This window comes from Micromesistius poutassou (genome assembly GCF_964030765.1).
Source record: "Micromesistius poutassou genome assembly, chromosome: 14".
In the NCBI taxonomy this organism is placed as follows: Eukaryota; Metazoa; Chordata; class Actinopteri; order Gadiformes; family Gadidae; genus Micromesistius; species Micromesistius poutassou.
This window is the reverse complement of record NC_140284.1, coordinates 4,492,047-4,510,122: the sequence shown is the minus strand read 5'-3', so window position 1 is coordinate 4,510,122 and position 18,076 is coordinate 4,492,047. Positions and strand designations below refer to the sequence as shown.

The 18,076-nt window shown below is 47.6% G+C and overlaps 1 protein-coding gene across 1 annotated transcript; it reads right to left on the bottom strand.

Annotated features, from left to right (window-relative positions):
• Positions 1–2,525: 2,525 nt before the first annotated feature.
• kpna3 (karyopherin alpha 3 (importin alpha 4)) lies at positions 2,526–17,724 on the bottom strand. Its single transcript, XM_084478627.1, has 17 exons — positions 17,589–17,724; positions 15,197–15,241; positions 12,316–12,405; positions 12,029–12,058; positions 11,841–11,893; positions 11,649–11,744; positions 10,675–10,760; positions 10,398–10,484; positions 10,126–10,295; positions 8,696–8,740; positions 8,398–8,529; positions 7,426–7,554; positions 6,963–7,067; positions 6,255–6,326; positions 5,400–5,562; positions 4,434–4,528; positions 2,526–4,323 (listed from the first exon to the last, which is right to left on the bottom strand). The coding sequence occupies exons 1-17, from the start codon at positions 17,655–17,657 to the stop codon at positions 4,228–4,230; spliced, it is 1,563 nt and encodes a 520-aa protein (XP_084334753.1). The 5' UTR covers positions 17,658–17,724; the 3' UTR covers positions 2,526–4,227.
• Between the last annotated feature and the right edge of the window lie 352 nt (positions 17,725–18,076).

The following is an 18,076-nucleotide window of genomic DNA, read 5'->3' as shown; positions in this document are numbered from 1 at the left end:
CCGGTCTGTGAGGTGGTGCCTTGGAGCCTGGACCCCCCCAGACCCCGCCCTGGTCTGTGAGGTGGTGCCTTGGAGCCTGGACCCCCCCAGACCCCGCCCCGGTCTGTGAGGTGGTACCTTGAAGCCTGGACCCCCCCAGACCCCGCCCTGGTCTGTGAGGTGGTGCCTTGAAGCCTGGACCCCCCCAGACCCCGCCCTGGTCTGTGAGGTGGTGCCTTGGAGCCTGGACGTTTTTAGACTGGTTGAAGTAAATCAAATGAGGCATGTGTGTGTTTAGGTTCACACACACGGGCGTGTTTGTGCACATCAACACACGTTAGATCATGTATGGTTAGAGTCGATTTGGGGAATCCGATAGCATGCCAGAGATTTGTTTTTAGCTCAGATAAAACGTTTTGTGACTGTCCATACACTTCGACAAATGCTTATGGTTTTTGGATGTTTCACTAGTTTAAAAAAAAATAAAAAATCTGTTCAAATTGCATCTTGGCCTATGAAAAAAAAATCCATCTCTAGTTTCTACAATGTAGCACTTAAAGCAGTTGCCTTACTTGTTTAATTGTCTGTATTTGCATGATTCTTGCACTTGGGGATGCATCTTCATTGTCAAATTGACTTATTGTAAGTCACTTTGGACAAAAGCGTTAGCTAAATAAATGATACATTACAAAATAAGAGTCCAGAGAACAACAACTAAGTCCGAATACCACACGACCATGTGATCCAAAGGCCAAAGTAGTCAATAGCAGAATAGTTACATTTTCAGAACAAAACACTGGAAATACTGTACATGTTTTTAGGGATATAATTGTCTCCGAGTACAGCCCCGCACTCCCAGTCCCCGCGAGGGGAACCTCCTCATCTGTCGGACGTGTCGGTGAATTCACTAAAGTGTAAAAACTCAAAAACTCATTCACACCTTTTCCACACGTTTTGACTAATTACGGGAATCACAACACTTGCAGCGGGACGTATCCAACAGCTAAACAGCACGTTTATTTCAGTTAGGATCAGTAACACAGATCATGTCCTGAGGGCGAGATGAGAGGAAATGATATCAAAAACTCCCGCTGATTGAAATAGTATATGGCAATGATGGCTTGTGAAGTGAACGGGGTGGAAGGAAACGTGGGTTCACAATGAATAACAACGCTAAAGTGAGCCGGCAGTAGGACGAAGAACCCTCCACGGCAGAGAGCAGCACTGCAAAAAAAATCCCACGGCCACGCCAAAATACGGGGGAGGCCCCTCGGAGGCGGAACCTCGGCCGGGCTCTCCGGACGCACGGCGGCGCCCCGGAACAGAGTCACTCTCAAGAGAGGAAAAAAACACTTTTAGAGGAAATGAAAAACAAAAGGCACAATGAATTTCAACTCATTCTCATCTTTAATATGCACAGGAGTTGAAAGCATTAATGAGCCACCTTAAAGAGAATAATTCAATCTAAAATTTATAAAAAGATATAAACAAGCAGAGGCCAAAACGCTGTCTGTTGCTTTTTTTTTTTTTCTTCTTCTTCTTCATCTATCATCATATTTAAAACAACTTTTCATTAGCAAGTAAAAATCTTGCAACCAACGTAAGCTTGTGTCCGTTTCCGACACAAGGTAATGAAATTGTAAATCTTTAAAGTGGCTCGGTCTAGTCGTCTAGCGTCTTGCCTGTACACCCTCCTCCTCCGTAGTCCTCAGTGATAAACAGCTCGCCCCCCAAAACAAGCCTGGGCTGCTCATCACACCCTGCCCCCTCCCCCCATATCTAAACACCCACCCTACCTACCTACCTACCCACCTGACCTACCCCACCCCTACCCGCCCTGACCTGGGGATGCAAGACACCCCTCTCAGTAGTTAGCAGCACGACAAGAGGATTCTAAAGTCTTCAGGACCAGGGGCCCTGCAGGGTGGAGCTCACAGTATATAAACACCTATTAGCCCCCCCCCCCCCCCGGGACGGACGCGGTTACACAGCCCCGCCTCCACAGCTAGACAAACCAAAGAACACAGGATAGACGTCAAATAAAAGAGAGCCTGTTCATCAGCATGTCATCACGATACATACGCATGTTTTAAAAAAAAAAAAGAAAGAAAAAAAAGAAAAAGAAAATATTGCTTTGAAAACAACAGAAGGAACCTTCCTCTCCAGCCATCCGTGACAGTAGGAAGGCTGTGGTCCTGCAGAGCCCGTCCAATGGGGCCGCAGCAGCTTTGCACAGGCTTTGTAGGTAAATATATCCATATATATATATATATTCATATATATCTATATAATCGTTAAACAGCAAAAGAAAAAGATACACGTCACATTTTTTTTCCTTTTCTCTTTTTTTTTTTTTGTACAGTTAGTCGGCGCGGTGGCGTCAGGTGACCTGCTCTTTAAGAAGGGCGGGGCTCCAACACCACCGTGGCGGCGGCGGCGCGGCGCGTCCGAGACAGTGCTGCCCGCCCAGCGTGGGGGGGGGGGGGGGGGGGGGGGGTCGTCTCCACGGAGCGCGGCCCCCCCCCCCCCCCACCCCCCTCGGAGGACGCCTGCCTACCTCTGACATGTGCATAAGACTGAAGAAAAGGACTTTCCAATAGGGAGGAAAAAAATAAAATAATAATAATAACAGTTCCAAAAAAATAAAACACTACACCTGGAAGCTCCCCAGAAGAAGCCAAATTTCTCTCAAAAGTGTAAATACAAATGTCGAAAGAGGGCTAGGTTCAATTTAAATAAGTCAAATAAAAAATAAAACACAATCTTCGGGGATCGGGGGTGTTTCTTTGTGTTTTCTCAGAGGCCCCCCCCGCGGTGGGTGGGTCAGGGGTGGGTACAGGAGGGGCCCCCCGCTGTGGGGGGTCAGGGGTGGGTACAGGAGGGCCCTCGGGCACAGCATTAACCTCCAGTGCAGCGGCCCCCGTTCCCTCGTCCTTAAGGTCGCTGTGGCTCAACCCAGCGGCGCCCCCCACACACGGCATGCCCCCCCCCGATCACACGCTCGCCCCCCCCCCGCCCTCGCACGCGAGTGCGAGACCACAGGTTGAATTGGGAAATAAAAACAAAAAATAAAATGAACAATATGGCGTTTCTATTCACATTTTTGTTGATCTTTTTCCTTCCGGTTCAAAACTTAAAATGTCTTTGAGCATGATCTTTTTTTTTTTTTCTTTTTTTTTCTCTTCGACAGGAGGAGGTCACACGAAAAAGGAGTGACGTCATTTGAGTCAGAGGTCCGCCGTGCCCACGGAGTCCTGGAGGCTGTAAGGAACGCTGCAGCCCCGCCCGCCTGTCCCAGGATGCACCTGGGCGGCGGCGGGCGGGGCTCTGTGGTAGTTCATGGCTTTAGCTCTGGGGTCCCGCTCTGTAATCTGGAGGAGAGTGGGGTCGTCGGGGGGTACCCGGGCAACGGGTATCTACGTGACTAAGTGCGTGTCTGTGATTGTGTGCGTCGGTGCGTGTGTGTGTGCGTGTCGGTGTGTGTGTGTGCACACGAGTGTGTGCATGTGAAGTAACACCCGAGAACAATCCAGGGAAGGTGAAACACGACGGAAAAAAAAAAAAACACGAACAAAGAGCAATATTTCTTTCCCCAAAATAGTGATGTATCCGCTTCTACCAGAAGTGTGCACACTCTCTAAACTCTGCGTGTGTGTGTGTGTGTGTGTGTGTGTGTGTGTGTGTGTGTGTGTGTGTGTGTGTGTGTGTGTGTGTGTGTTCCAAACGTGTGTGTGCTCGTGTTTGCCTCGGTGAGAACAGTGTGATTATTATTATTTTTTTTTCTTTCTTCTTGGCAACAAAACAAAAAAAAAAGAAAAAACATCATCATCTTCCTTCTGATTTTTCCGAGAGCTCCGATGGGATTATTGAGAAGCACAGGCAGAGGAAAAGCCAGCCATCCTCCCAAAGCCGTTGACCAGACGTATGCTGCGATACTCACACAAAACCAGGGCTCCGGTGTGTGCCGGGCCGTAATGTTGTCAGTGAAGAAAGATGTCATGTTGTTGCTTTAAATAAAAAGAAAAAAAAGACACCACCACCAAGTAGTGTGGCGCTCAGTGCCAGAGATGGGGCGGGGGGCCAATCCTTCAAGAGCGGGATTCCTCGCGGCCCCCCCCGCGTGGGATCCTTCTGTACCAGGTGGGGGAGGAGATGGATGAATGTCTTGGGGGGGGGGGGGGGTGGGGGGGTGATGAGGGAAGTACCCGTACAGCTGGCTGGAACAACCCCCTCTGTGTCTTCTGGTGTCTAGAAGTTGAACTCCTTGGTTTGCATGTTGGTGGCCGGGTCGAAGCTGAAGCCCGCCTGAGTGGCCTCCGGGATCAAACTCGGATCCTCGTCGATCTGTGGGAAGGACGGACGGAAGGAAACAAAAAAAAAAAAAGGATATATGAAATGGGTGTCGGAAGTGTACGATGGCGGAAGAACATGGCCTTATCGAAGGGGTTTCTTACATCATCGCCGGCAAAGTACTGGTCAATAATCTCAAAGGCTAGTTTGTAGATGTCTTCGTTCTCATGCTGCTGTAGATGTTCTATCTTCTCCAGACCTGCAGAGAGAGCCAGAGAACGGGTTCGGGGTTTAGGGTTTGTCCCGGTTAGGGTTTTGTCATTGACTCTGCAGAGTACGGCTATCCAGAGGTGTGACAACGGACAGATTTGATTTTGGACGTTTTTACTATCTTAAAAAAGGGCGCCATGCCACGCCACCAGGTGTGGTGTGATTCGCCGTTACGAGCCGTTTTGGAAATCTGCCCCTTCTGACATCACAGGTGGGCGTGTCCACCTAGACGTGTGACGGGATAGATGAGCAACGTTTGCTACGGTCCACTGGGGTAGGCTGGTGGACTGATCCATCCAGCACACGTCTAGGTGGACACGCCCACTTTCTGCCCCTTATGATGTCATAAAGGGGCGGATTTCCAAAACGGCTTGAAACGGCTAATCACACCACACCTGGTGGCATGGCATCGCACCTTCAAATAAAACCCTTTTTTATTTAGTAATCAAGTTGCGACTCATTATTATTTTTTTTTCTTTCAGGCGGAGCAATATTACTCAACACAATCTTTTGAAGAAGATCGTTTCAGAGGACATCAATAATGGATAACTGAATTTGAAAGCACATTTTTAAATAGACGACAATCCCAGTGCAGTACTCCATTCACTGCACTAGAAAGGCCTTCTGATTGATGAGTAATTCTTAAAACAGTTTAGCAACCTTATCATTTTAGGCACCACGAACATCCCTTTGAGTTGATTTGTGGTGAACACGATTACCGAAACGGGATAAAAGGGATAAATCGACAATCCCCAAAATGAACAAAGGATTCTGAACTATCGACTGGTTCACTTGAGACAGGAGAAGCACAGACACAGCGGGGGCTCTGCTGCATCACCACAAGAGCGGGCCCTGCCCACCTCCACACTCCTCTATGATCTCCGTGATGGTGCTGGCCTCATCCCCGGCCATGATGAGCACGTTCTTCAGGCCGTCCAGCACCACCTGCAGCACCTGGGAGTCTTTGACCGACAGCAGGCTGCAGAAGGGAGGGATGACGTTCTCCTCCACCAGGAACTCCACCTACACAAACCCACACGTACACACCACAGCCGTACTTGATTTACAACATGCGCACGTGGTTACAAGTACAGAAGGGTCGGCTTAATGTCACGTGAGTCACACAGTAGCTATCGCTGGCATCAGGCATGCTTCAGACTCTGAATTCTTGAAATATGTATATATAATATATAATAAATAAAACACAACATTCAGAAAAGTGTGCGCTGTATTTGAAACACGGTATAGCTTTCCTTGTATAGCAATGCTAATAAACATGAACGCGATGCAATATATTCACAGAACTGAACGCATGTTAAATCAATTACAAACTATACAAGTATTGATCATAACATAAGATTTATTACAACATTAATATGTAAGCTCATAATATTTAAGCGTCTTAAAGCGTCTCAGGGCATTAACCAGTCGCCTTTACCCAAAGCGACTTACAATATTTACATTTGTCAAAAGAAAGTAACAAGTAAGAAATATACGGCTGTCGGTACAGTGAAGACATTCATAGACGTGAATATCACGTGCCACGTGCCAAAGCACTTAGAGTCGCTAGGCTGAGGCCACTCCCCGTACACAACAGAGACAGCTCGGATAAGACGGTCTCCTGTAGGCGTCAACCCCCCCCCCCCCCCCGCTGTACGTAGTGAATGAGAGGGGCCAGATTGCCGCCCCGAGGGCTGTCCCAGAGCCCGGCTCACCTGGTCTTTCCTGCCACTGATGGTGAGGTTGCTGATGGCCCAGGCTGCCTCCTTCTGGGTGCCAAAGTCCCCCTGCAGAGAGACCGGCTGTCAGTAAAAGGGGCGAGGCGGGGTCGCCTACAAACCACAACAAGGCCTATAGTTCATCCCCCGTCCGTTTTAGCTCTGCTGAACCGTGCGACCGCCCCCTGACCGCCTGTTTGTTTGTGAAGCCCTGGCCGAAAGAGAGCAGCGCGTCGTTCCTCCAGCGGCCCATAGGGGGCGCACGGTGGTCGGATGCAGAGAGAACCACCGTTCTTGGGCAATGGGATTTCAGTTCTACTATAGATTATTTTTCTTTTCTTTTAGTTATTAAGTATTGATTGGACTGACTTTTGTCCATGGACCATTCTGCAAGGCGGCCATTCAGTTCACACACTCCGTCAATACGCCAAATTCTTATACATTTTTTCGCTGCTGGTTCTTAAGCAGTGGTGCATGGTGCCCGTAACGTGGCTCCTAAAACCGTCTGTAAACCAACGGCCGGCGCCACGGACACCATGGTCCATATCTGGACGGTCCATTCGCTGAGCATGAGATCTGTCAGCGCGTAAGACGGCAGCGCGTCTCGCGAGCGTACAACCGGAGAATACACGGTAGTAACACGCAGGGATGATTATATTTAGCCCTCCAGCCCTCCACCACCCAGCGCGCCGGATGGAGCCGAACCTTGGCTAGCTGGTGGATGATCATGGGGATGAGTCCAGCATCGATTACAGCCTGGACCTGCTGCTGGTTCCCCGCTGTGATGTTGGACAGGAACCACACGGCTTCCTGCAGAACGAACCAATCACATGCCCGTTAAACCCCGTGCTGGACCAAAAAACGACTAAAGACCAAAATGCGATTTCTAAACAGTGGGTCAATGACAAACGGTGATAGGCAATGATTCCAGAAGTGTCCGGGATATTTGGCCTTTGTTCCGTCATCACGCGTCAATAGATTTCCTGCTGTACCAAACCTGACATTGAGGTTCATTTGAATAGTTCCATTTTGAGTAAACAGTCGCATGGTTCATAGTCGCAGCATAACTTAACTCTCGAGACAACAATCTGGAAAGCTCCCAGAAAGAGCAAAGAACGGCTCCTCTCTGTGTCATAATGAGCAGCGGTGTGTGGGGAGAAGGAGTCACCTTGTTGATCTTCTCCTTGGGGTGTGTGAGCAGGTTGGGGAAGTGCGAAAGCACGTCACAGTTGAGCACCACCTGCGTCTGCTCGTCTGTCCCCGTCACGATGTTCCCCACGGCCCTCAGGGCGGCCGTCTGCAGGGGGCCACAGCAACCACATTACAACCACATTACACAAATGGGAGCCCATCCAGCGTTTTACTTTGTGGAAGGAAAGCAATGCGTAACATGCACTTGTCCTCGGTTTAATGAATGATTTGAATGAATGAACAGAGGAAGAAAGAAATTGGACTGCAAACGACTGCAAAACACGATTGTTGGTTTACCAATAAGGAACGTGAACAGGAGTTCAAATCATGCAAAAGGACTAGGCCTGGGCGATATGGCTGAAAGAAATATCACGATATAACTTCAATCATATTGATTGATATCGATAACTATTGATAGTTTTAATGACCTAAAATACTAGGAATTACCATGCTGGATTTAAACACTTCTGTTTAACACTTAATGTGACCTTCCACTGTTCTTCATTGATAAATACTCCAATGTCGACACAACAATGAAAAACACAGAAATATTGTAAATAAGTATGGAACCGTGTTTGTGTAACAAACCCAGCTGCTAGATTCGGTGGTCCAGTCTCTAATCAATATATATATATATTGAACATGTTTTATATTGATATTGATCAAAGGTCTATCACGATACGATAATTTATTGTTTTATTTCCCAGGCCTAAAAAGGATAGTCAAAACATTGTGGCGTCGTTGGCTTTCACTATGTGGACGGAAAGCCTTCACACGCTTGTACGTCCTGCACTCCTCACAGTTGACTAGATGACGCAAAGTAGGAGAACAAAAAGGGCACTACGACTACGGCTCACACCAAAGGTCGTCGTTGTTCATCACCCAATGAGGAACAGCGGTTAGGACCGTGAGACCTATGTACCCAAAGGTACCCCCAAGTGATCCTCACCTGAACTTTGACCTCCTGGTTGCTGAGGAGCGGCACGAGGCAGGGCACCACGCCCGAATCGATCACCATCTGGATCTGCTCATTCCCGCCGTCGGTCAGGTAGGATAACGCCCACACCGTGTCTACCAGGATCTGAACACAGAGCTGCCGTTAGCTCCGCGCCCGACATCACGCCCGTATTGCCGCGGGCAATACGTTCACCCAAGCCAACAATCATTAAGTTGGCGTTGACATTTAAAAACAACGTCCATTTCACACACACAAATCGCAGCAAGTGATTAATTGTGCCGATACTCACATTTAGGTCGGTGTGGTATATAAGCACACAGAGGGCCGGCAGAATCTGTAGGAAAAGAGACATGGGAGGGTTGGGTTTAGTTGGGATCAAGAGTGAGATGGTGTGGGAGGCAGGGGGCTCTGGGGGAACGAAAGTGGGTCAGTTCAGCGCTGACGACCAGGCAACAGCTTTTGGTAGCCAAATCTGAAAATATGGTTGCCATTTTTAGTCACCTTATATTTTGAGCAAATTGAGATAGTATGCAGTTATATGCATGAGTTAAATAACGAAAATGTGAAATGAAATAATGTTTGCAAACGATATAAACGATATAAACGTTGTTTTTCTAAAATCTTTAAATTAACACTGTTAAATATGGTTAATATCTGGATATTTCCACCTGAAACTAAATAAAGCAGTCCTTTTCTTGTCTGAATGGTCGCTCGGAAGTAGATAGGACCTCGTACCAGAACTCATAGCAGTAATAAGGAAGTAACATACCAGGAATCCTAATAATGAACATAACCATATTATCACAGGGGTGCTGCCCCCTAAAACTGTCGGGGATGGTCGGTAAAGTCAGCTTCACCCCCGGACCGTGGTACAACCCCCTCTACTACCGTCCACTGTGGCTGACTCCTCTGACAGTGCTGTCAGTGGCCTCATTCTCGCCTCTGATTGGTTAGAAGGCTCTCCTTTAGATCGTGTTTCGATTAGTCCTAGCTGTTTGCAGGAGTTTAAGGTTTAAGGGTTAGGGTTAACCCTTACCCAAACCCTAACCAATCAGAGGAGAGGCATTCTAACCAATCAGAGGTGAGAATCCCAGACTTATCCTACGTAAAAAAAAAAAAAAAAAATCTATATATATATATCGCTGGCAGGAGAGACTCTGTGGTGCTCTGGTTCTTTAGACCTGACAACGTGACCAGGACGCACACTTTGACTTGTCGCACACTTTGACTTGTCTCACGAAGGCAAGATTGACGACGGCGGTGCGTTTCTGAAGCGTTGAGCTGTTTTGAACCTGACCTAGTGTCCAATGGTCCTCATTTACATAGCGCTTTTATCCAAAGCGCTTTACAGTGTTGACTGACATTCACCCACACCGACGGCGGAGTCGACCACGCGGGGCGACAGCCCAGCTCGTCTGGAGCAATTAGGGTGAGGGGGCGTCTCGCTCAGGGACACCACGACACTCGGTAGCTAGGAGGAGCCGGGGATCGAACCGGCGACCTTGCGGTTACCAGCCGACCCGCTCTACCTCCTGAGCTAATGCCGCCGCCATAGTGTCCAGCACTGGGAGTCGGCGTGGGAGCTACACCAAACAGACTGGGAGGAGAGGGCAGCAGAAAACCTTTGCAGTATTCAATCAATGGGGGGGGGTGGGGGGGGGGGGGGATCACGACTGCACACCGAGGCCAATCAGTCGCTCTCACACACACCGTGCCCACCTCTTGTACGGTCTCCATGGGGGGCGGCGGGTCCTTGTTGCGGCACAGGTTGACGATGACCCAGGTGACGTTGCGCAGGAAGCTGATGGGGATGGAGGGGTTGATGAAGGACAGCAGCGGGACGACCACGCCCAGGGAGATGACGTAGTCCCTGCACTGCGGGCCGTCACCTGGGCACGGCGGGGAGGACCAGGGCGTCAGTCGGGCGCACGCACGCACACGCACACACACACACACACACACACAGAGAGAGCGACGAGAGAGACACTCACCGATGATGTTGCCCAGAGCCCAGACGGCCTGTTCGCACACATTCTGGTGGGAGGAGTGGAGCAGCCGCAGGAACAAAGGAACGGCGTCTAGACAACAAACAGGGGGAACACACGCCCGTCAACACGTGGCGCGGCACAGCCAAGCAGGGCTCCCCCCGCGACGAGTTACATCCCATGAGGAAAACGTGATTGTCGGAAAAGCGATTTCGATCCGATTCCCGATGCCCCAAGCCTTTCTCCCGTGGGCCACCCACATTCGGTGTTGGCTCGGACTTACTGGATTTCACCACGGCCTGAGTCTGCGCCGAAGTCCCGGAGGCAATGTTGGTCAGGGCCCAGGCGGCCTCGAACTGCAGCGAGGGGCTGGGAACGACAAACACGAGTGAGGAGGATTTATAAAAAAAGAAGAAACAGCGGAAGTCAGAGAGCGGAGCACGGCAGATCGGATCCAGAGAAGAACACGCGATGAACATCCTGCACGGCATTCCTTCACCAGGGCCGGCCGCCGTTACAGGCCTCATCTTCAACACACGCCACTAGTTTAATGTTCTCCATTGGAAAGGAGACAGAGAGTGAGAACTTTGCAGGGTTGCTTGGGGGAGGAACGTTTACTTAAATACTTGTTGTTCAAAGTGTCCAGCTGCTCTGTGTAGATAAATGGTTTTGGCTGCATTTTTCTGCTTAAAAAGGACGTCACAGTTGACATCACACTCGAGTGAAACTGTTACCGAAAGAGTGAATTCTTCTTCTGTTTGCAGTGTTGACTGTTGACCGATTGTCCTCACATAGGTATATAAAAGTAAAACTATGATTTAAACGCATAGAGGCAAACTTAACGCTACTCTTCTAACTATGACAATTCTCCTGGTCTACAGCATCACCAACACAACATCTGTCACGATGACATGAAGTCCCCCCCCCCCCCCGCCCCCTCTCCCACAATTCCTCCCTCGCTGAACACAAGGTCCTGGGAATGGAGGGACAGGAATGTCGTTTTATTTGGCTTGGCCCGGGCCAGAAGGAGCACCAGCCAACTGTCATGAGCAGCCCCGCCCCCCCCACCCCTACTCTCGAGTCCGAAATATGTGTGTCAACGCAGGGGTCAAGGAAGGCATTCACACACGGGCACACACACAACAAGCCTGCTTGTTGACAACAACCACCACCAGCCACTGCCCCATAGAGCGGGTGTGTGTGACTTTGAGAGCGTATAATGGACTCCTCTAAAAAGCACAGATAGGGAGAACTCACTTGTCATCGCGCTCCAAACATTTAACTAGGATGGGCAGAATACCGGACTTTATCAAGTCGTCGATGGGGGGGTTTCTGTCGCTGGACAGGAGTTTTCTGAACAAACAAAGGGGAAAACAAGAAAGACATGAGACCTATGAACGTGTGAACCCGTGTGAATTGAGTTGCGTGTGCGCGGTGTTAAGCCTCTACCTAGCAGCCTGCACAGCACTGAGCTGCACCACAGCGTTGTCGCTCGTGGCGTTCTGCAGAGGAGAGGAGAGTGTTACTACGGTTACCATCCGCCCAACAAAGAGGTGGAATAACCAACTGGCAGATGTGCTCAAGCCTAAAACACAAAAGGGTTTTCAGCGGATGAATAAATTAAACTTTTGTTTTACCTGTAAAATGACATCGAGTGTGACATTTTGCTGCGGAGAAAAAAAGGAAAGCTGCATTAGTACAGTACATACAGTACAATACTGAACTGGAGAGCTTGAAAAAGTAGCAGACTAAAAAACAACGGCTGTGTGTGTATATGTGTGTCCTGCTGCTTTTACGATATACTCTGAATCCTCATGCTCCAACAAGGCTTGTCATCCGAGTCGCGCCGACGGTTCCATGGTTCCATGTTTCCCTCCTTCTCACAAACAAGCCAACACACACGCCCACCCACAAACACACTTACTGCTTTGAAGTCTGAGTCGACATCAGAGTCTTCCAGATTCTCCTCCTGCGGGACGTTCCTCTTCTTCAGTAGATGCTCGTCTCGTTTGTTCTGAGAGAGGACAGACCAGAGGACAAAAAGAGATAAAGCAGAGTTTGAGCAGAGACTTTAACTGCAGGGGGGGAATCCAAGCCATGTTTCTGCTATTCTAGAGCCGAAAAAGTAATTCTGTCAATATGGGAATGCAGAGATATTGTAAATGAGCAGTATTATCATATGGAGCTGAAGGTATTTGGGGCACCACTGCCACAACACTCACACTTAGTCAATATTGAATTGGCCAGACACACACAGACGCTCTCTCTCTCTCTCTCTCTGAGAGTAGGAGATTCCCTTGGCCTACATTCCTGTGCGGCGCGCAGTTGTGCGTCAGTGATGACTCAGAAGATAGACTAAAGCTAAACTCGCATGGCTTCACTGTGCGCTGTCTGAACCGCATGGAATGTGCTGGACTAGGACACCCGGTTCACCCCCATCGCTAAACAGCATTGATGCACGCTTGACACAAACCTCCTCTAATCGTGCATTCTGACCGGGACTTGGATATAGCGCCCTATCCAGTAATAACTATGAATGCTATCAGATAGCCTCTAAAAACACTGGATATGTTAGGACGTTTGGACATGAAGTCCCAATACGTGACATATTAACGATTGTTTGGATTTCCATTTTGGACAGTAGGAGAACTTCCTGTCTCCAATGTGAATCCAAACAATCACGCTGAGCATGGCATCAGCTTGGGGTACTCCCACAAATCAGATTTGAGATTAATATCAAAACTCTGATTGCCTAAATCTGGGTGAATGGGACATGTTGCTGAAGGCAAGGATCTGTAAGTTTACAATTGGTGAACACAATTTGGGACAACAGTAGTATATTGTAAAAAGGTATCTGTAAAAGTTTCAAATCAACACTTGCTGGCCACTGTAGAAATACACTTATTCAAAATCCCCTCTGAAAGCTTAATCCCCTTGGGCAAATTATCTTCTCTTTGGCAGAATATCTCCGTAACGAAACAGAAAACAAGGGGTGACTCCGCCCTTTGCAGTTTGGGTTTCCTGCCCAGAGGTTCTACTCTAACATAAGACGGCCGGATCCAAGATTCTGTTGGAGGTACCACCATGAAAGTTTGGCAATAGCCTGACATTTAAAAAAAAGTGGACTGGTATGCTGGGCTTCCAGACTATCTAGCTTCCCTAGACCTGTCTGATGCGTGTGCGTATGCAGACACCCTGGGGCGGGTATGCGCACATAAGTTCAACGCAGGGAGATGATGAAAAAATAAACTGCTGCCAAAAACCGTCATTTTAGAGAAATAAATGAGAGGGGGCTTTATGGTGTTTTTTTTTTTTACTGTTTTTTTTTTTTTTCCATTTCTGACCCAGATATGGAATTTACATCACCAGGCAAGCCAGCAGGTACCATCAGCATCCTGGAAGAGAATGTCAGATCATCCCCGGAGCAGCAGAAAAACACCAAAGACTTCAGTCCAGTCCTTCAGTATATAACAGTGTATTCAACAGTATATAACAGAGTGATTTTCAATCAAATGACCAAACAGTGATCTTACTCCATTTTTGCATACGTGGCAAATTGACTCAAATTTGTTTTGAACCGGCCAACCCGGTCATTACTGTATAATGACCGGGATTTGGAATGCAATTAGTAATATCTTGTTGGCTGATTCATTGTAATATGAATCAGCCTGTGACACTTCTCCTGAGCTGAATCAATAATGAGCCATATAAAACATATGTGCTGGGGCACACTTATTATCACCCACTTCTACAACTTCAGCTCTATCCATATAATGCTTGCCATCTAAGACCTGAGACGCTTTATGAACTGGGACAAATAGATATGATTAGTGTGATCAGCCTGGGATGATAAGGGGCCACAATGTCTCACTGTAATTACTGCAATGATGACACCGTTTTCACTACAGCCGTTTGTCTAGTAAAGGGTTAGATAAACAGCATTAAAAAGTATGCAGCAAAAACACTGGAAATAGTGAGTTTGATTTTAGTTTGATTTAACCAATCGTGATTATTGGGAGGTAAACTGGCATCGCAAGATGATTTGCATTAGTCTGGACCTCTCAGTACCATTTCAATTTCCAGGAGGCATCACCACGGGCGCAGACAAAAATGCCTGTGGACACAATTGGATAGGCCAACAACCACTCAAAGCAATGAAACGGGTGACGCGGGTCTGGGCGACGATTTCTTCTCAACAAAAGCTTTAAGTGCAGTCCTTTGTTCTTTTGATAGAGAAAATATACAGTCCAGTTTGTTGAATACTGCCTCGATAGCGGAATCAACAGACCCTTCTACATCAGCAGCAGCCATCTTTGTTGTTGTTGAAAAGGCCTCTACGCGCTCCTCTGCACCGTCATCGTATTCATCCCGCCTCATATTAGATAAATGGTTGTGATTGGTCGGTCCATCTTGTATCGGGCAAAAATCTTTTTGTATGGGAGGGGAGCCAGACCCTATGTACAGAGCGAATGAAACATGTGAGATTTGTCTGGTTCCCAGGGTAATTATGAGGATGTTGGAAGGGCAATCATTAAGCTTATTGGAGGGTGCAATTAGACTCATCTTCCAATATCACATTTTGCAAATTAATGTTAATATTATTTGAAACGGCCGTATACCAAATACTATATTTATATGTATGTATTGTATACACACACACACACACACCAAAACCGAAATACCAGATGGACTGGAATTTCAACAAGACAAACCTCAATGCGTACATTTTCTAACATTTCTCATGCGAGAAAAAGCTTTCCCCCATCAAAAGTGCGTGTTGTGTGCGTGTGCGTGTGTGTGTTTACCTTTCTCAGCTCGACTGTAACTTCATTTCGATGCCTCCTCATAGTCTGAAACACAGAAACACAGAGTTGGATATATTGAAAATGTTGTCACCACGAATAAACACATGTGATCATCCAGATCTGCATCAATTCAAGTTAAAACCCACATCTATCATGATCTCTGTTTAGTTGTGCAACGTGTATGCTTTGCCGGAATGTCAACTCAGTGCAGAGTCCCTCCAAAAAGTCTTTGGTGGATTTTTATGGTTTAGCATGTTTCAAACAATACTACATCATCCAGAGCCATCATTACCACCAAATGTCATCAACAGCATACTTAAATACATGAGCCTGTGACAACACGAGTAAACTTTTGTTGTGTATAAGAAAATGTGTTTTTACAAAACAATTTCTCGTGGCTAAATAAAATGACGACAGTATGCCACTTTGTTGTCCGGTTGGTGGGTGTCACATGTACGTGTTTGCTGGATTCCCCACCCGTCTAGAACTGTATGAGGGGGGGGTCTTGGATCTTGTGACAGTTTTCAGCGGTTCATATTGCCTTCCTAAATAGCCTGTTACGTAATCTGGCCCAGTCATAACCAACTCTGGAAGCTGAGGAGCACAGAGTTATCTCCCGGTCGCTGAAGCTGAGCATGACTCATTCCAGCTAACTGGCCGTCGGTAGAATGACCAAAAGGTCTGTGCTCTAATGGCAGGACAACCATGTGACATGCAAACGGCCACATCAAGGACTAACACAAATCACTAGCATAGCTTAAAGAGCTTACCTCACCAATGCCACAACATACATATTTAATTATTGCTGTACTGGGTCACTACAAGGACAAATGTGGCAAAAGCATAAAGCCCATATAGCATAAAAAGGAAATATCTATTTTCCAGAAAGCCCAAGAGTATCTATAAAGAGTGTTGGACACGTGACAGTTGAGTAAAACAACTTCAGCATTCAGAATGATCTGCATATTAAACAGAACATATATTTGCTTGTTTTTTTGTCCTCAAAATCTTAAGCACAACCACCAACTTCTAAAGATGGCAAAAAAAACAAGCAGGATTAGGCCATTGCTTAAAGCTAACCAGCATTACTTTGTTATTACTTTATAAATCACATTTGGAAATCAATCTGTGGCTGTTATTCTGAGGACCCAAATCGGGCATCAAAAGACGACTGAACTGCCCTGTAGAACACAATTGGTGAGTCTGTTGTGATGAAGCTGGGCACCTGCCTTTCCTTGACAGCAGTAGCCATGTGCTTACATGCTCTAAATTTAAGTTGTTGATATTAGTACTGATTACATTGCATGTGCATGCCATGTCTGAGGATTGATCATGTTAAAGCACAACGTGAGGGAATAATGAGGGAGGTTTCACCTAGGTAAAACCTATTGAGGTATGTTTTACCTAGGTAAAACTGGAGAAAATTTGGAGAGCCAATCGGATGACGCATTAAGCAGCATTGACGATGAACAGACATGCACATGATAAATGGGACACGTAGATCTCCAATCATACTAGTTATACCACGTATATATATAATACTCATCAAGTATATAGTCAGTTTGGGGATCTATAAACAATTTTAAAAAACAGTACATTTGGTACGAGGCTGGGCCTGGCCCCAGAGAGATTAGAGAAACCCTTTGAACGTCTGGCAAATTGCTGCGACAGTATCGCCCCACTGTTAACAGCAAGTCATTTCTTCACGTTATTTATTTTTTTACACCGATATGAGGCAGCGTAGAACGGCGACAACTGTACGCGACAAGACGGCAGTGGCGGGGGGGCGCATGGGTCGCTGGATCCAGGTCCAAGCATCGGCCCCCTGTCACCTGGTGACTGAGCTGGACTAACATTAGTGCCTCTGCTAGCTCACTACTAGGAGAAGCTAGGGTCTGGTGGACACCTGGGGGACCCGACTACTCTGGAGCACCACACGTCACGTTGACTAACGAATAAAGGGTATAAAAGATGGATTACATGGCGAGTCCAAGTAGAAAATGGAGAGTGGTCCACGGGGCCCCCCCCACTGCTGCCCAACATCTGACGTTGCCTCACAAGTTAGCCCTAATGTGACAGCCAGCACCCGACAGCATCTATTGCCGACGGTCGTGTCGTATCGATAATAGCGCCGACGTCGTTTAACCCCACGGAGTGACCAGTGGCATTGTGATATTAGCAAACGACGTGCCAATGTCAGAGGCAAAGACATCGCGTTAGTGATCACTGATCGGCCACTTGACGCCGTGAAGCTAACGCCTAGTAGCTAACGTCAGATGCTAGACAGCTGCAGCCGGGGCTGAGCGAGGCCCCGGCCGGGGGTAAGACTAGTTTAATGATCAAACCCAGCGACACTGTGTCAGTGTCATTTCTTTATTAGACGCCGGCCTACCTCGACATCACGTCCCTTGTTTTTAAAGCTTTTGATGCGGTGGTTTTCCAAGCCGGCGTTTTCTGCCATGGCTGTGCGGGATCGAGCTATTCCTCCGGCTTTCGGGATATCCGTGAACGAACGACGAGGCGGCGTAGCTTCTCTACTGATGGGTCGGGGCACGGCAGAGGACAGACGTAACAGGACGCAAGGGGAAAGGAGGAGTTATTATGCGTGCCTTCTGCTGTCGGATAGGGACTGTTCTGATGTCCTTAAGAGCACAGAAAATGTTTATCAATGTGTTAAAAGATATAACAGGATTGATTCTGGATTTCCTCCCACCAAAAAAATAAGGCGAAACTTGACGCGCGCGCGCGCACACACACACACACACACACACACACACACACACACACACACACACACACACACACACACACACACACACACACACACACACACACACACACACACACACACACACACACACACACACACACACACACACA